Below are 20,152 nucleotides of genomic sequence, written 5' to 3'. Positions count from 1 at the left end.
GCCCATGAAAGCTTATGCCCAAATAAATTTGTTAGTCTCTAAGGTGCCACAAGGACTCCTCATTGTTTTTTCCAAGGGAGGTTGTGGAATTCCTGTAATTGAAGGTTTTTAAGAATATGTTACACAAACACTTGTCAGGGATGGTCTAGGTATAATTGGTCCTACCTTTGTGCAGGGAGCTGGACCAGTTGACCTCTCAAGGTACCTTCCAGTCTTACATTTCTATGATTCTATAATTCCTAGCATCCTCTTAGTTGGTAACTGTATAATTTACAGAATATATCACCACCTCCCTTTCAGTCACGTCTTTTACAGTCCCCCTGCTTTCCTACTTGTTCTGTATCTTCTGGGGATATTGGTTGCTATGGAACTGACTGATGCTACATGTAAGGCAAAATGATTCTCAAACATAATGTAACTGGGTCATTTTTTGTGATGTTAAAAGTCAAGGTGATTTGTAATCTGCAGCAAAATATTTGTACAAATAAAAGAGTCTATTTTTGTCACACGTTATCTGAAATGTAGGGGATGTCTTGTAGGTTGCAGAATTTTACAAGAATCTGTGGCCAGGAAACCTTACTTAACTTTAATTCTGTCCTTAACTTTTAAGTGCTTGTCTTTGCAACCTTTATGTTCTAATTAATGTTTTTTCCATGTGAATATATAAAACATACAGAGAGAAAGAATACATGATTGTGTTGTGCAATATAAAGAGGTGGTCTTGGCACAAATTTGGAATGGCCACATTACTCGTGGATGGTGAAGCCATGAGCAAATTATGCCGCTCATCCCAGAAATAGCTCTGATGGTGTCAGAGGGAATCTCATCCAGTTTTTAGGAGCAGTTTGGTGACCTTGTTAAAGGTGAATACGAGGAATTGGTGGAGATACTCCTATTTGTGGCATAGAGAACTCTACATCAGAAAAATACATTGCACCCACAAGCTTTATCATTAATTGCCAAGTCATACTTGTGGATATCCAGTTTCATGGATAAATGTAAAATGCCGAACCAGCTCTGAGGGACCACTTGGACTGAGGAATACTCATGTCATTTTCAGTGATCCTTCGAAATGGCATAGGTTTCAGTGCTGTGGGACTGTCATTTCTCAGTGCCAAATCTGAACGAATTACCAGGCAAAGGGTCTCATCCCTACATTGACACATGGCAGCAATATTAGAAATTGGGTGGAATCCTGAATGCAAAGAAATTAGCAGCTCCTGGAAGGTGACACTTGTGATTCTCACCACCTTTTTCCTTCCCTGCTTGTCTCTGCGTATATATGAATCCTCTGACCCCCCTGCCGTATTAGTCTTATTTGCATAAGCATATTATGAGCTACTGTAGTGCAATATTGCATTTTCACTAATTAGACTAGGGACATACTATCTAAAATTAATAACATCGGAATAGATGATATTATGTTCACGAAAGCAAGCCTGAATCTTTAAAATTGCATTAACCCTTTTATCCCACTAGTATAGGTGGAGAGCTGGTTCCCATGTTCAGATTGGGCAGGTGCTTCAGGCACAGGACCCAGGATAAAATCCAAATTTGGGGCTGGGGATATTCCTTTACCAACAGCATCATGTGATGGTCCATTCCCCATGACACCATACAGAGGAGAGAACTGGCCCAACAAATCGTTTTGAGTATAGGTCTGATTTTAGGGTTGGAATCCCAATTAATCTCTTGGTTCTACACAGCTCTTCCTAGTAAAAAAACAAAAACAAAAAACAATAATTCTGAAAAACACTTAAGGTTCATTTATATACCTACAAAATTACCTACTGTATGTGTGTGTCTAGGTAAGAAAGAAACTAGATTTCTTTACTAAGCACTGTAGCTTGGTAATGCACAATATGACAATGGCAAGAGAGAAAAGATGAGGCAAGGAAGTGGACTATTAAAGCCAGTTTTTTTACAACATGGCTTGTGTTTGTGTATCTGTAGTGACTTGCTCACTAAGGCCCTTACTCTAGTTTTTCTTATGATGATTTATGCCAAGGTAAGATCAGAATCCGTCGCTGAGTGTTTTGTGCACTATCACTTCCATGTGCAAATGGTAGTGCATAACTGTGTAAATCCTATTTGTGAGAGCAATTGAGTTTTGTGCATGTACATTTGATTGCATCTGTGTGCAAGTGACAGTGCTAAAAAAATAGTGTGTATGCAAGTGATTGCACATATAAAGTTTCATGCATACAAACAGAAGCTAGGCTGAGGTCCCTTCAGAAAAAAACCTTCATTTTCATTTAGTACTGTTCAAATTTCACTCACTTTGGGACTTGTTTTGAGACCACATGATGATATTTCTTACCTTACTGCCTAAAATTTTAATGGGACAGGTTGCTTCAGTATCTGCCATCTGCACAGGGGTGTAAAGGTCTGTCTGTGGTGCTGAAAACTGATAGGGCACAGCTTTCATCTATATTCTGTTTTAAAGGGAATGGAGCAGGTCATCTTATATCAGCAGAGCTCTAGTTATAGTGTAAATCAAACTTGTACTGTATATTAGAAGAGAAATGCATTATAGCAGTCCAGCCCAAGCAGCTATTCCTAGCCTTTCCTCTCCCACTTATCCAAATTCCAAGTCATGTTCAGGCATTTGTTTTGCAATGGAAAGGTTTTTCCGAGGGGGAGGAGAAATTGGCTCTTCTATGCAAAAAATATCTCCGATAGTAATTCAGAGGTGCTAGTGAAGTGATCTGAAACAATAAAATAAACCTGCTCACTGTTAGAAATCAGAGAGAGCTTTATACATGCCTGCCTGGTGCTAACTTCTTCAGCGCTTAGCATGCTGGCAAATTCTGAATCCATCCGTGCCCAGGCCTCCCACAGTCAAAATTTTAACTGAAGCAATGGGAGCCATGCTTGAGTGAAAACTGAGTGAAGACTTCAGGACTTAGTGAATGCTCTGTAAGACATTAGACAGGAGGAACATCAGACATGAGACTAAGGTAAAATTTTCAAAAGCATGTGACTTAAGAGCCAAAGTCCCATTTTCAAATGTGGCTTTTGGCATTTAGGAACCTATGTCTTATTGAAAACCTGAAAGATGCATTGACTATGTCTACACTATAAGCGCTACGGTGACTACAACAGTGTAGATGCTTCCTACAGTGATGAAAAGAGTTGTTCTGTCAATGCAGGTAATGTACCCCCAAGAGATGGTAACTAGGTCAACAGAAGTATTCTTCTGTCACCCTAGCCAGGTCTGTATCAGTGCTTAAATCATTTGAACTATGGTGTTCCGGTGTTGAATTTTTTCACATACCACCTCCACGTGGTGTAAGTAGGTCAACCAATATTTTAAGTATACACCAGACCTTAGGAACCTGAGTGTCTTTCACTTTTAAAAATGAGATTTTGGCTCCTAAGTCACTTTACGTACTTTTGAAAAAATTACCTGAGACTTTGTGGAAAGGCTTTGAATTTTGTCCCATTTTTGGTCAAAAAGTTTCAAATTTTTGTTGAAAATTTTTGAAATTCCATCCTTTTCCTCCTCATTTTTGACCAGTTCTGTATGATGCCACATGACAGCAGTTAGGAGTGATAAGAAGTGGAGTGAGATGACATTTGGTAGGAAGGCCTTTGTCAGCTTTCAAAGTAAAGGGTTATACCAGTTTCTTGTCCCATTGTTCCCAAGTGACCAACATTTTGAAATGTGGACCTGTTGACCAACATAAGACCTCCAAACCCCGCTAAATATAAAGAGATGGAAAAACATTTGTTCTGTCTCCTCAGAGTTGGTCGTTTCTGGGAATGGCAAACAGAATTGTTTCGCTTTGGTCTGAAAATGAAAGCAATGTAAAATACACTTGGGGTTTTGGATTAAAAGTGTATTTTAATTTTACCAAGACAGACACACTTTCTCGTAAAAGGATTCAACAAGGTTGGAAAGGCTGGTTTAATTTTAAGTATATTCAGTGAAGCTGGGGCCTCAAAGAACTTACTTTTTGATTCAAGCTTTTAGAAACTTTAGTACATTTCTGATGTTGGCTTAAAAACAGCATTTCAGATGTCTGCTCAAGGCTGCCTCCATATGGTTCTATTATAACTGGCCCCCAATAGTAGTTCTTCCCCCATTGCAAGAACTAGCGTCAGGAAGATTTTGGAAACTTGTATCTATAAAACAATATGTCTCTAATGAAGCTTGTTTTTCACCCCTTCTCTTCCTTCCCCCACTCCTTTTTTCCCGTTAGTCGGAAGTATCCTGGATCCCCAACAAACACTACTCTGGGATTTATGGGTTGATGAAGCTGGTTCTGACAAAGACTCTCCCTTCCAGTCTCGAGCGAGTCATTGTCCTCGACACAGACATAACCTTTGCCACTGACATTGCTGAGCTATGGGCCGTCTTTCACAAGTTCAAAGGTATTCTAATGCCATTTTTAATGCTTCTTTTGTAAACTAAGCTGGGGGAAAGCTGACATTTATTTTTAAATACTTCTTCTCTTGCGGTTTCTGGTGTTTGAATATGTGTACTCTGCTTGGTACTTTTCTTCACAACAATGCAGGCTCAGTTGTCAACACTCATTTGGAGCTGTTTTGTTCTTCCTATTATTTTGGTGGTGGTGGGGAGTTCAGGAATAAGGTGGATAGTGCGGAGAGGAATTATTACCTGCTGTAATGTAATTCTAGGCAACTTTAAATGTTTAACACTCAAATAACCTCATTATTTCATATTATTTTTATTAATAAATCCAAACAGATTGTTTTAAACATAGCCTCTATTTGTTATCACTGCAAATGAGGAGAACCTACTTGGAGTGATGCAAGGGAGGACGGATTATTGCCTGCAATTATGTGAATGAAAGTAAAATATTTCCTGCTTCTGTTAATAAGTTGATAGAGGCATCTGCTGGATATAAAGTGTCTGGAGTAGATTCCTTCACTCCTATTCACTGCCATTACCTCCCTGAAGTCTGTCACATAGTTTGACAAGGAGAGAGTCATTTTCAAAGCAAATGGATAAGGAGGGGCTAGCCACACAACTCCCATTAAAAACTGTAGCGCTCAGTGACTTTGAACTCCTGTTTTCTCTCCCACAGGAATCTACCAAGTTTATAACTCCTGCGGCACCACGCTCACTCTTTAAATATTGAAACCTTCTTTTTTGTTGTTTGATATTTTTCTTCTCTTCAGACTGTCCAGGAGGGATAGCTACCACTTGTTCTCAGATCACAGAGAGATTTGATTCTTTAATGGAGCCACGAATTTCCAGCATGCCTGACATCTGTATTTATAAAATCAATATTTAACAATTATTTTAGGCTTCTCTAGTCCATTCCTCAGTTTTCCCATTAGTCTTCTCAAAATAACTTGGAAAAGACCTCTTTGGGACAATTCAGAGTGTTCCTGAGACAGTACTTAGCACAACGGCAGTAATACTGCTGTTAAGGGAAGTTATCTCCTCTGTAGGAGTCTGACACCACATCCTTTCCATCCCGGAGGGCAATTTTAGAGCTATCGATTCTCTTGGTAGAAATGTTCAGACACCAGTTATTGGCTAGAAATGGCTGTTGGAAATCTCGTGATAATTTCATCTGATGTTTCAGCAAGTAAAAGTATTTTCACGGTGGGTGTAGAATGGAAGAGGGTCAGAGCTTCCTTCTGTGGGATCCTGGGGGATAGCAGATATTACATTCCAGCACAGCCTCTTCCCGTTTACGAAAACACACACACATATACACAGAAACATCTGAAGTCTGTGGTTCTGTTTGTACCCAGGAAGTCTAAATTTTCAAGTTGATCATAATGATTTAGAGAGGCTGATGGTTCAGATTCTCTTTTCTAGGACAACCTATCTGGAAGAAGTTTAGGTTGAGGTTGGTCTTTTTCAGCATAGACATGTCAAATGTGTTACCTTGAGATGCCCAAAATAAATTTGTGGTTATGGCCTGTAACCCAAGGCTATAGAGTTAGGGATATCCTGTGTCCTTGATCCACAAAGGGTCTCCCACAAATTCATAGATTCAAAGAGTTTAAAGCCAGAAGGAACCAAGAGATCATCTTGTCTGACCTCCTGTATATCACAAGCACTTAAATTTCACCCTGTTACCCCTCTATAGTTCCTTCCTTCACAGAATATTGTGAGGAAAAATTCATCAATAAAAACACGAGGTTTGTGCAAAGATCAAGGAGAGAGAATATGGCCCTTATATAATAACTTTTATTGTAGTTGGTAAAGTTACTGTTACATTCAGCATCACTCAGTCAGGGGAAAATGATACAGGATGCTTTTTAGAACCATTACTATTTCTGTTCTTTGTTTGTTTGCTCCTCTGCATATGCAGTTACGAGGGTTGCTCAATCAGGGTAGCTGAGTGCACAAATTACTCATATAAATATGTGCACTTGGTTATTTGAAAATCTATTCACTGAAGTGGCACCGTTAGGCTTCAGAGTCAACACACCATTGAGATTAATATGGGAAACACACCTCTCTTAGATTGTTTCAGAAATATTGTTTTAGACTGTGTCACATTTAGAAGGTTATCTCTGCAGCCATAAGGGCTAGATATTTATTAATATTGTAGTGGAAGTTTTCATTTTGTATAATCTGAATCGGTTATTGGGGGCTGGATATATGCATTAAGGGGGCCAGATCCAGCTTGTCAGCTATGAGTTTGACATTCCCGCTTTAGCCTTTCTCTCCCTGTCTCCCAAAGTTAAGCATGCTGCAGTATCTCTTTCTGTAGGGTAGATTTTTTAAACAAACAATATATTAATATTCACTTCAAAGGTTTCTGTCTGCAGCCAGTCTGGTAGGGGCAGGCTTCTGAGGCTTAATTTACATAGGTTAGGTTTTCCATTCATCTCACATTGGGTTCTGACAGTTCCAAACATGAGAAACCATTTAGCCATGGGGCAGGAAAACAAGACCACAGAACATACACATTCTTGGATAAAGTGCTGTAAAATATTTCAGGCAGTAAAACCTAGTATAGCCAATCCACTTTCATTGCAGAAATTGTATGAATTCTACTGAGAAAAGAACAAGTCCTAAACTATGTTCTCTTCCATCAGTCATAGAATTTTTAAAAGGCCCCATCAGCTAATTGTTTTGTTATATTTATTCTTCCATCCTCTCAGCAATGAAAGATTTTTCCCCCCTTCAAGTTTCTGATTTTGTCTTTAATTATTTAGTAAACATTTATTTCCTTTAGCCCAGGTTTGAATGGGGCAGAGCCATTTTGGCTCTGACTTTATCACATATCATTTGAATTACACATGGAGGCCCCAACTTTGATCAGGACCCCATTGTGCTAGATGGTGAGAGACAGTCCCAGCCTCAAAGAACATACAGTCTAAATAGACAAGGTAGACAAAGGAAGTATTAATGCTTTCCTTTTATAGATGAAAATTCCCACCTCTCTTGCTTTGGCCTCTTGGTAGTTAGATGAGTAAAAAGCACATATTAGTATGTTTATAAGGCAGCTGGGATTGTTGCTGTTGGACAAGTTTTTTCAATTTGCCTTTAATCTCAGTATGTTACAACCCAACCTGTGGTGTAAGAGCTATGACCAGACAGAAACATGTTCCTCCAACAACAACTTACGCTGTGAACCACAAAACTAACATGTGAATGTTATTCAAGCTAGGAAGACTTGCAAGGACCATCTATACCTCTGTTCTGCTGACTCTGATGGGTATGGGTCTCCACACAAAGATAGAATTAGGCAACCCTAATTGCCTACTGGCAGCTAGTACTTGTTATCCTTGCTTGGTTTTGCCTAGTCAATGTCATGTGTAAGCAACAACTCAGAAGCATGTATGAGAGCCCAGTAGTTCCTGGAGGGGGTCAGTGTTGAAGAGTCAGTTTTAAACATAATGCTATCATTTATTTCCAAAGGTGCTTTGGTGATTCTTGGGACAAACTCTAAGCATACCTGTCTTGGAGAATGTAGCTAGCCTCTGATGCCACTCTAATGCATGTGCAGTGTCAGCCACTTCCACAATCCAATTGGCCACTTGCCTTTGCAGCTGTACTTAACTATAAATATTTGGAGTTGTTTAGAAATCAACTGAATGTACTAAGTAAAATAAATGGTATAGTTCACATAATCCCATCATGCATATCTGAAAAGCTTGTTAAAGAATTAAGATTTATGCACTGCCCCCTATTGTCCAAGCTGCCAAACAGGAGAGTGGACAGATAGGAACTGAAATCCCAGTTCTTATTCCTTGCATGGATAAACACAAGCTACAGAACCTGTTTGCTTTGTGTCAAGAGCTCAAACAGTGATAAAAATCTGTACTGACATCATAAATACCAGAAAAGGTCAACAGTGATTTGGGTGCAGGGTCTAGTGCCCACAGCTGAAGAGGGATTGGCACATAGTCAATCCCAAACTTTAAATTTGTAAACACTCAGCGTGTAGGCTCTTTGGCACATTGCTCTGCAGATTGCCTGAGGTAACAATCTAAATTCATGCAATCTCACACCTTCTTTAGCAGAAAAAAGAAATTCCTGTGTAGGTGGTTTAGTAATCCTCCTACAAGAACTATGATCTGTACAGTTTGTATATCATATGTGTGTGTTGCTTTTAATTTTTGTGTGAAGTTAATGTGCCTGAAAGTGAGGGGCTGACAAATCAGCTGGAGTCAGGAATAGTGTAGGATGGTGCTGTTTCAGTTTCCCCCAGTGTAGCTCTCTTAAAAGTAGCTCAGCCTTGATCATTTCGGCTAATCCTTAGCCTTGGCCTTTCCTATACAAAGCCAACACTCAGTCCTTTTTTGCAAGTAACTATAGTTCCCTCATGGCCAAGATGGAGTCTCCTCTGCAGATGGCTCTAGCCAAGAAAAGATGCATGTGGGATGCAGCAGGGAAATTCCCTTTCACCCCAGGGGCACCTGTCTCCCCTCCCCCACCCCCAAGGGCATGTGCGCGCACCCACCCCACACACACACACACACAATAGTACAACAAATATAGGAAAGGAAAATACTTATTTAAAGAGGAATGAATGAAGGAACACAACAGCGGGAGAAGATGGGGGAACAACATGAGGACTCACGGGCCCAGTGGTACCACAATATAAAAGGATAGACACTGAGCAATGCATTTAGACTCAGAGTTCAAGAATCCTGGGCAGAGTACCAGTTCAGCAGTGAGTCTTGGGTGCTCCTGGTCATCCTCTGCGCTAGTAAAGTTTCCCTAACAAACCCCTCTTCTGCCGCTCTCTGCAAGCCCCACAGAGTGGCTCAACCTTAACTAGCTACACCCTCCCTCCTTATTCCCAGTGCAAGGTCACAAGCCCCAGTACTCATGGCCCCAGACAGGTCTGGGTGACAGTGATACTGGGTCTGACTCCAGTTTGTCCTTCTCAGGTGATTTCTTTCGGCACAGTGCTCCTCCTGGCTCCTCTCCTGGGGCATCCCTGGTTGGCCACTCTGTCCCTCCCAGGCTTCCGGCTGGTTCTCGGCTGCTTCACTATGTGAAGGCCTGCACGCTGTAGCTCCTCTTGTCTGGAGCTACAGACACCCTCATACCCCTGTCCTCTGCCTCTCTCAACATCTCTCCCCCTGAACAACCAGCACCTCTTCTGCCTCAGGACAAGGTTGTAAAGGTGGCATGCTCTCTAAACCCCAAGGGGGTTAGATGCATATGTTGGTTTTATGATGCAATCAAACATCCATTTGAAGCTGAGATGAAAATATAAAATTAATTGTCACCTGAGACCTAAGACAGGATGTGAACCAGGGTTTGTTTTTCAGAAGGCTCTGTAGTCCAGTCTGCCAGTCTATTCACAGTAAAATCACTAAAAAGAAAAGGAGGACTTGTGGCACCTTAGAGACTAACAAATTTATTTGAGCATAAGCTTTCGTGAGCCACAGCTCACTTCATCGGATGCATTCAGTGAGCTGTAGTTCACGAAAGCTTATGCTCAGATAAATTTGTTAGTCTCTAGGGTGCCACAAGTACTCCTTTTCTTTTTGCAAATACAGACTAACACGGCTGCTACTCTGAAACCAGTAAAATCACTAAAGCTTTCCTAGATCATTCTGAGACTGGATCTGTGCAGGCTGCATGAGGCATTACTTGTGAACAGTCCTACAGCCATGTTTCTGTTTATTCTGGTCCATACAGTAGCGGTTTTCATTTTCTAACTAATCAAGAGAAGGCATTAGCAACTCGCACCTTGGCATGTATGAAAATCCACAATACGAGTTGGTCATTTTAAGAAGGAAACAGGATCAGATAGTGGCACTGTGCATTAAAATAACTGAAGGTGGCTATTAAAATAACTTAACATTATCTGAATTCTTATAGGTATCTAAAAAGGCCGAATCGTACTTTTCTTTTTATGACCAAACATCTGTTAGTTTCTGAAAGACCTGTGTAAGTGTTTTATGGTTGGACTACAGTATATCACTGTCTTAGGGTTATTCCACAAATGAAATAGATTTTCTCTTTGAGGAGGGCCATGTGGAGAGTGTATCTGTTTAAAGTTTCCTATTCCTGATTATTGCAACATGTGTTTTCCCATTTTTCCACTGCAAAAGTGTTGAAGCCTCATCAACAACAATCCTGTATGATAGCTATAGCTGATAAGAAATTCTGGGATGTGTGGTGGAACTTCCATATCTCCATATGCTGCTGGATAATTTACGTCTAGTTGTAGAACTAACAAGGGATGCGGACAGGCCCTGGCCTCTTAGGGGAAATCCTGATATATAAAATATGATTCTTTTTCTTTGCTTTTTGGTTTCTGAGCCTTTAGGATACACTTCTTTCTTGTTTTCATGATTTTCTCCAAAACTATTAGGGCTATTAACTTACTTGGTTACAAATTAAAGCTGAGATTCACTTACCATCTTTTGATTCCAGCAACTGGGGCTTTTAGAAAACACCAGCTACCATGAAGACTTGCAATAAAATCATAAAACTTGGCAATGCAGAAAGCATGAGCAATGTTTCTATCTCTTCAGCACCAATATAGAGCTTTCTCAGCATCTCTCTTCTCTTAAGTCTGTGTTGGCATGCCATCCATTTTAGAGCTCCATGGGGGGATTCCATGAGTTACCAAACTTCCAAACTAAACATTTTATGACTCATTCAGTATTAAAGGGGAAAATATTCTTGGTCTCCTGTGAACACTTTGTGGAAGATTCAAATTGGTTTAATTACATTTCTGTCGGTTACTTTGTGAAGGACTTTTATTGCAAGCCTTTGTTGAAAGAAACCTGATAAGTGTCAGCCTGCTGGTGGACATAATTTGAGTTCAGGTCCCAAGCTCCCTAAATCCAGCACAAGCTGAGAATTTTCAGGAGGCAGAACATTCAGCCTCCAGAGGATGGGCATAGGGTGAAGAACAACTCTTCAATGGCCTTGTCTCATCAGTGCAGGAGAGGGACAATTCAGGGGTGGGGATAAAAATGTTGGGGATCTGAGGATTTGTGGAGAGCTCTACAGAAATGAGAAACCTGCGTGCAATAATAAAAGGAACAAATCAGGAGCTGCTGAGTGCTGACAGACATCTTGGTGGGTTGATCCACCCTCCCACCATGATGCAATATACCCTTCATGCAATAATCAGACTTCTTACTGATGCATTTCATTTCTCATCAATTCACAACTTGTTTACACTTTATTTCTCCTATATGGCTTAAAAAATACGCTGTCAAATATTCCCCTGAAGGAAACGCATGTTCTTAGTCCATTTACTAATACTGGTGCTGGTAGCTTCTATATTCAGTGATTCTCAGTAAACAGAGCAGATGAATAAACAGACCATGAATGTGGAGTAAAGAGCTACCTGTCCATCATTCCAACAACATTTAGCTACAAGTCTGTAATGATGATTTCGCTTGACATAAGTGAAAAAGCCCAGAGGATGAGGCACATGGGTCATTCCCTTAACAAATGAAGTTTACTCTAAGGTTTGATAGTTATATTACTGGGACTAAAGAAATAATTATATCTAATAGATAGATTTCCATGCCTAGGGCCCTTGTTCTAATCACACATAATCTATCAAAAACATTTGCTTTCCGTTGTTCTCTGTGACGTGCATTGTAATAACTTGATATTCTATTTTCTCCAGCTCTGGGCCAGACATATTTTCTTAACCAACCTACCACAGCAGTAACAATCCATACTTTTAAGGACCTAAGGCCCCATTTCCAATTACAAAGTTCTCATCTGAGATTTCACCTTTTTGGGTTTCATGCTGCAAATCATGTCTAATACTATCCTTAACGGCACAAGAATGTGCATAGGGTACAGAATGGCTTAGAGGACATCTGTCTTGCAGGCTGGAGTTGGAAGGTGGAATGCATTGCCCAGAGGTCAGTGCTATGATTGCCCCATCAGCCTTATGAGATTGTGATACTGCTGTTTGCAATACCCAGAAAGGGGGAAAAAGGCTTATCAAATTAAGCTGATGTATTACACTGTTGAAGTAATGCTGTGTACAAAGTCACTGGATGTGTGAGTCAGTGGAAAAAAAACCCCAACAACAAATCATATGTTTAAAGAAAATCTATAATCAGTCCACTTCTGTAGAAATAATAGAGAACACTCATGTTTACTTCTAACCTAGGCTAGTATCCTAAAAAACCAAGGACCTTTGAACCCCAGACCAATGACAGAAGAAAGAAATAGATTTGTGTGTAATGACCTACTTCTCCTCCCAAGTGTCTGTACTTTACTTAGGGCTCGAGCTTGTTCTTCTCCATGCCCTTTATAGCAATCTTCAGCTTGCTTTCAGCACATGCCAAGCAGTTCAGTTATGGAGAGGCTTTTCTTCCTCTAACTCTTTTCTGGAAGTAACTCTTTTCTATGCCCTGAGGCATTGCTATGGGTTTTAGCCCTGGTCACTCCAAATATACACCAGAGATGGTTGAAAAACTTTCAACAGAAACTCCAGAAACACTCAAACTAAAACCCAGCGTGTCATAGACTTTTATTTTAGTATATTAAATGCTTGTAGATGTGAAGAAATAACAGCACTGATTTAAGCCAGACATAGTGCAAGCTTCCTCTGCATAATTGTACCAATGAATCCCAGTTCTGACCCACCAGCACACAGCATTCTTCTAGGATTGTTTCCATTACAGCTTCATTGGTGCAAGTTAGGGGTGAGATGCAGTGCTCCTTGTTCTTTCTGTTCTGGGCTTATTCTGAGTTGGGACTGCCAGGCATACCAAAATGTGTAGTAGTTTTGTGATATGGCAAATGGAGGCTAGGTTGAGATAACAGATTAATTTTCACTTGTTTTCTGTATAAGATTTGGACCAAATTCACAGGTGGTGTATATAATTACACTTTGTTAAGTTGGAATGAGTGTAAGTTCCTCAGCCCTACTATGTCCCCTTTGCATGGCTTGAAAGCTGCAAAGGGGACCCAATGACGGATGGCAGCAGCTAAGGATTCCCCTAGTTTAAGAAAATCCTCAGTTATATCGGGCCAGCCTGACATCAGCTACATCTGGTCCTACTGGCATAGATGGTCATTCTGAGACTGGGAAGGGTATGTCAGCAGAGTAGCTCCTTGGGAAATGTTATCTGCAGGATAAGTTAGAACAACCCTGAGACTGCTCTCACTTGTGTCTGGGGTCGATTTGGTTCCTGGCATCCTCCAGAATTTGAGACACTGGAAAGGGGATGCTGCTCTGACACACCCGGGAATCTTGACCATTGGGGACAGAAATTAATGTGTAGCAAGAAAAACAACCAGCAGTTGGATGTAAGAAGGTATAAGATAAAACACCCTGCTTTATCTTACATCTTGTTGTTGCTGACAGCCTTTCCCACTACAACTCTGCCCTTCTGCCCCTTCAGTGCATAATTTACTCTAATTTATATTTAGACCATTTTATTGAAGCATAAGCCACATTTACATCCCCTCTGAATGTGGCCCATGGTCTCCAGAATTCCACTAATCCACTGCACCACTGAGCCTCCTACAAATGTTGATTCTGTAGCCAGTGATGGTGGAATACTTCCTTCCTGAATACTTCAGGATGTGATTGTTGTGGGTGCCATGGGGCACCCCTGAAGGACTGCCTACAGGCTTATTGCCAGAATTCCTCATTGTTAAGCCATATCAACATCAGCTCTACCAGTAGCATGGAGAGTCAAGTGATCTTCACTGCAGCTACGTAATAAAGATGAGTGCTGATTAAATTGGTGGGCCTGATCCTCAGCTGAAGTAAATCAGCATTGCACCACTGAAGTCAATAGAATAATGCCAATTTACACCAGTAGAAGATTCTGGCTCCTTGATTATAGGATTTACATAACTATTCTTACTGTGCACTTGCATTTTCCTTTATAGGACAATTATCAAAAGGTGAGGAGAGGTGACTAGGGGCAACAGCGAGGTATCTGGTGTAGATCACAAATAAAAAGTTTGTTGATCTCAGCTGGGTTACAGAGCTGTCAGACGTTTTGGTATGGTTGTCTGTCTCTGCTCAAGAGAAATGCAGGTCAGGGATGAATTGGATTAGCAGAGCTGTGTAGAGACCTAGGACTGGAACTGCAGGGGTCGGGATCTGAAGTACTTTGGCAGAGCTGTAAGAGGACATTTGCACACTGACATCAGTGTGATTCTCATGGTCATCTAATTCATTCAAACATGATAAACAATAAAAAAGTGAAAATAATAGGAGGAAAAAGAGAGAAAACAGTATCAGGATAAGAAGGGGGAATAAAAATGGGGTACAGAGAGCAGGAGAGAAAGGAATCAAGAAATGGAGAAAGGGAATAAGGAATCAAGAAAAGACTCATGGCTGTAATGTTAGTGGATTTTATCTATTGTGACAAAGTTCCTGCTCTACCTTGGTGGGTCTTGCGCTTATTGGCGGATTTGCTTGCCTTGGAGATTCACGGCAGCCCTCAGCCTGGCCGTTTTTCTGAATTCACAGTCCAGTCGACTACTCCTGTGTCTGAACAGGGGTTGGGAGGATTTGGGGGGAACCTGGGCCCGCCCTCTACTCCGGGTTCCAGCCCAGGGCCCTGTGGAATGCAGCTGTCTAGAGTGCCTCCTGGAACAGCTGTGTGACAGCCACAACTCCCTGGGCTACTTCCCCATGGCCTCCTCCCAACACCTTCTTTATCCTCACCATAGGACCTTCCTCCTGGTGTCTGATAATGCTTGTACACCTCAGTCCTCCAACAGTCCGCATTCTCACTCTCAGCTCCTAGTGCCTCTTGCTCCCAGCTCTTCACACGCACACCACAAACTGAAGTGAGCTCCTTTTTAAAATGCAGGTGCCCTGATTAGCCTGCCTAAATTGATTCTAGCAGCTTCTTGATTGGCTGCAGGTGTTCTAATCATCCTGTCTTAATTGTCTCCAGAAGGTTCCTGATTGTTCTGGAACCTTCCCTGTTACCTTACCCAGGGAAAAGGGACCTACTTATCCTGGGGCTTATATATCTGCCTTCTGTTTCTCTCCTATAATCATCTAGCCTGACCCTGTCACACTATCTTGGGCCTAAATAGGTGTAAATGGCATAGTTCTATTGAAATCAATACATCTTTCTCCAGATTTATTGCATCCCTCTGCCAGAATTGTTGAACAAAAGGAAAAACTTTTTTCATGTGACTAGTGGAATAACATTATCAGTTAGTAATTCAGCATTTATTTAAGTTAACTTTGAGTTTTGCAATCCGCTACTTTGCTCTACAAATTAATAGCGCAAATGTCACCCCCTTCTGGCATGAGTAATTATTTTTGTATTATTATCCTTTTTTGTTATTTGTATTTCAGTAGTGCCTAGAAGCCCCAGTTATGGGCCCCTATTCCTAGCTTCAAAGAGGGGACTGTTGCAGAGATTTCTTATTCTGTTGCTGTGCAGGAAAAGCCTTGTTGCTTTCCTCTTCTTCCTAAAGAGTTTTGCTCATAAAACACCAGTTGTGTTCTTCGAGTGTGGAGGAAGTGGGCTCAGAGTGGTTTGTGCAATGGGAAATAGCTCAGAACAACAGTGAGATGGTGATTGATTTCTGTGACTCTCTGCTTTGGTTTTATTTTATTGTTTTAAAGGTTTAATTGCCATAATGACACAGAGCTGTCCTTTATTACCATAGAAGCATACTGTTTTGGGTGAAAATTTTGTCCTCTCTCTCTCTCTCTCTCTCTCAATATAGAGTTTTCAGACAGTGATAATAGTACTAAACCACTTTTATTTTATCTAAAGTCTTTTTTACAAATCTGTCACATACCACTATAGAAGTTTCATAATATAGTTAGTTATATAATGAATGATAAAAATAAAGAGGATGTTAAATCCAAGAAGAAAATATTGTTTCATGGTTGGCTGAAAAGTCATGTGATGTCAGTGTCTATTACTGTACTTACCTCAGAGGTCAATAATAGTGAGTCCCAGTGCAGTATTATCCAGTCAGATTGCTTGAGTAAACCCTCAGACAAAAAACATTAGTTTAAAAAAAAAAAAAAAAAAAAAAAGCCAAGACTTAGAGTACGTATTAGTGACTTTAACATAAGAAATCTTGTCATGATAAGAAGAAAAGGAGTACTTATGGCACCTTAGAGACTAACAAATTTATCTGAGCATAAGCTTTTGTGAGCTACAGCATGCAGAGAACCACATTAGACCTGTATTCTGCAGTTTGCGCTGGCTGCCTAGTAGCTTTAGGATGTTGGTTTTGACCTATGAAGCCCTAAATGTTTTGTGATCTGGCTACCACCGAGACTCTCCCTCTCTCTGTGTGATACCTTCAGCAGCTGTGCTCAGGCTAATATACCCTGGTGCCAGAGCGTTTTCTTTGATGGGGTTTGATTCTGATTCTTGCTTTCCTGTTTGGACCCCTAGACCCTTGCTTTTAGGGTGTACAGCAAAGATCATCTTGGAGGTGTGGCATCTGGGAAGATGGTAAAATAAGGTATATAGCTGGTCAGATGTGGAGATTATTACTAGCCATTATTAGTATGGGCAAGTATGATTGCGACTTTTGTATGGACATTTCTGGTACTGCATATTTTAATGATTGTAGAAGTGCCTAGGTGTTAACTTGTGGGAAGGCCATCAAGGGGAGGAAGGGAACAAGGAGCTTGCAAAGCTTAAGAACTCTCCATTGTTCTTGGCTTGCCAGACAACTTTGACAAATCTCATAGACTTTAAGGCCAGAAGGGACAATCATAATCACCTAGTCTGACCTTCTCCATATTGCAGGCCTCAGAACCTCAACCACCCACTCCTGTGGTAGGCCCATAACCTCTAGCTGAGTTACTGAAATCCTCTAATCTTGATGTAAAGACTTCAAGTTACAGAATATCCACCATTTACTCTCGTTCAAACCAGCAGGTGACTCATGTCCCATGCTGCAGAAGAAGGCAACCCCCCCCCCCCTCGCCTGGGTCTCTGCCAATCTGACCTGGGAGAAAATTCCTTCCTGACCCCAAATATAGTGATCAGATAGACTCTGAGCATGTGGGCAAGACCGAGCAGTCAGACACCTGGGAAACAATTATCTGTAGTAACTCAGAGCCCTCCCCAACTAGTGTCCCATCACCAGCCATTGGAGATATTTGCTACTAGCTGTCACAGATTGGCTACATGTCATTGTAAGAAGTCACATCATACCATCCCCTCCATAAACTTATCAAACTCTGTCTTTGAAACCACTTAGGTTTTATGACCCCACTACTCTCCATGGAAGGCTGTTCCAGAACTTCATGCCTCTAATGGTTAGAAACCTTCATCTCATTTCAAGCCTAAGGCTGTTGATGGCCAGTTTATATCCATTTGTTCTTGTGCCAACATTGGCCCTTAACTTAAATAACTCCTCTCCCTCCCTGATGTTTATCCCTCTGATGTATTTACAGAGAACAATCGCAGCTCTCCTTTTCTTAGGCTAAACAAGCCAAGCTCCTTAAGTCTCCTGTCATAAAGTAGGTTCTCCATTCCTCCATGTTGTATTTTATCCCAATTACCGTTTACCTCTATGTCTTCAAGTACTCTCTCTTTCAAAATTTGTTCTAAGATCTTGCATACAATTGAGGTCAAATTAATGGGCCTGTAGTTTCCTGGATCACTTTTTTGTCCTTTCTTAAATGTAGGTGTTATGTTTCCAATTCTCCAGTCACAGGGTGTGACCTCTGAGTTTACAGATTCATTATATATCTTGGCTGTTGGATGTGTAATGTAATGTGCCAGTTCCTTTAATATTCTTGAAATTAGATTATCTGCTCACCTCAATTTGGTGTCATTAAACTGTTTGAGTGTGGCTTACCACCTTGGAGGTGATAATTTCTATTTCCATATCTTCATTCACATTAGCCACCCTGCCACTGCCCCCAAGTTCCTCATTACCTTTATTAAAAACTGAGGCAAAATGTGGGATGCTGCAGATGAGAGTCAAAAATAGGTGAGGATTATTATTACTAATTGTTTCTACAGCACTTCTTAGTTCTCTCTGCACCTGATGGCATCCTGACTTCGCAAAGTTTGGCCTCTCTGTTCCATTCAGAAGCCTCAGCCAAATTTCAAATAAGAGGGAGTTTTTATCACATTGAAATTAGTTTCTATTATCCTTAAATTATTGAAGATTGACCACCATGCAATGTGATTCCTGCCCTCATTAATCTTACTAACCGGCTACATTCAATACAAATCCATTTTCACAGCAGTCTTCCCACCTCTAATTTAGAATAGGCCATCTCAGCCTATTCCTGTACTCTCTAACAGTCTTGCCTTACTCTTTACTTTGTTATAGGCAGTCGTGTTTCCTTGCTGGTTCCAAAAGATCTTTATTTAGAGGCCAGTTAGGCACAAATGCTGATAGCTTCTGTGCTTTCATCCACATACATCATCAGGAAATAGACGGGTGTGTGCGTGCGTGTGTGTTAAAATGCTGCTTTCTGCTGTAGTATCAGTCCATAGTCATGATAAACTCACCCAGAGAACTTGAAACCTCATTTGACTGTCACCTGATCCCAGACTAGTGCTAGAGCAGCTGAGGCCTCCTCTAAAGTCATCTGACTGGACCCCATAGTGAGAAGGCTCAAGGTTCTTTATGTGAGTTTTCTCCTGCCTCACCTGTCCCAAATTGCTCTGTCATGCCAGCTCAATGGAGGGAGGGAGGATTTCATCCCCATGGAGAGTATTAGGGAATAGACAGTGTATCAGACTGCGGCTTTGTGGGGGACATTATCAATGTGCAAGAAATGCCCCAATATAACAACTGTATGGGTGAAACCAGACAGTCACTATGCTCTCAAATAAAGTCACAGGAAAATGATAAAAGAGAAAAACACCCTATCACGTGTAGGCAAACACTTTTCACAAAGCGGTCTCTCTATATATCTGATCTATCAGTCCCCATCCTCAAAGGAAACCTACACAACACTTTCAAAAGACAAGCCTGGGAGCTTAAATTCATAACTCTGTGAGGCACTAAAAATCATGGACTGAACAGAGAGACTGGAGTTATGGTTTATTACAACAACCTGTAACCCGCTAAACCCCCCTTTTTGTCTTATGCCTGCAGAGGTGTTAACAGGCCAGTCTACCTTGAATGGTCCCTTATAATGTGTGCTAACTTCTTATGCTAAACTGTCTGTTCCATTTTGCATTTTGCTGTGATGCTGGGAGTATGTTTCCCAGGCCTGAAGAAGAGCTCTGTGTGGCTTGAAAGCTTGTCTCTCTCGCCAGAAGAAGTTGGTCCAATAAAAGCTATTCTCTTACCCACCTTGTCTCTCTAAATATCCTGGGACCGACATGGCTACATTTACACTGCACACGTGCAAGTTCTTTGGCAGATACAGGAGAAATGCTTTGATCCTGTGAACCCAGCTTTATTTACCAGGGCACAAATAAGAGCTGTAGGTGTTGCATGGTTTAAAATCTCCCCAGATAGGCATTAAACAGCAAAGGCCATACAATAGGTATAATATTGCCATGTCCCCACAAACAAGAATCGGGGGACTACTAAAATTGGAAATGATTTTTCCCACCTCTGATCTGGCACTTCAGTAAAGATGTGTACTGCAGAATCCTGCATGGTACTAATTTCAACAAAGCAGGAGGCAGGCAATTTAGTAGATGGGAATGATGTGAATCCAAAGCAGATTCATTACAGCTGAGAACAGAGTTAAGTTAAAAATACATTAGCTGTTCTTTGTTACTGCTACAGTGTTCCTTAAAGTATTTATTTCCCATTCAGCCTGTCTTTCCTGTT

General features: G+C 40.9%; 1 protein-coding gene across 6 annotated transcripts in view; it reads left to right on the top strand.

Annotated features, from left to right (window-relative positions):
• The window catches only part of LARGE1 (LARGE xylosyl- and glucuronyltransferase 1), a 374,291-nt gene that overhangs the window by 215,715 nt on the left and 138,424 nt on the right, over positions 1-20,152 (top strand). For all 6 annotated transcript variants that reach the window (XM_075123486.1, XM_075123481.1, XM_048832612.2 and 3 more), the window contains exon 6: positions 4,206-4,377. In XM_075123486.1, coding sequence (XP_074979587.1) covers positions 4,206-4,377 — 172 coding nt within the window. The remainder of the gene's footprint in view (positions 1-4,205; positions 4,378-20,152) is intronic.

The sequence above is a fragment of the Caretta caretta genome, chromosome 1 (assembly GCF_965140235.1).
Source record: "Caretta caretta isolate rCarCar2 chromosome 1, rCarCar1.hap1, whole genome shotgun sequence".
Taxonomy (NCBI): Eukaryota; Metazoa; Chordata; order Testudines; family Cheloniidae; genus Caretta; species Caretta caretta.
Note: the sequence above shows the minus strand (reverse complement) of the source record. Positions and strands in the feature narration are given on the sequence as shown.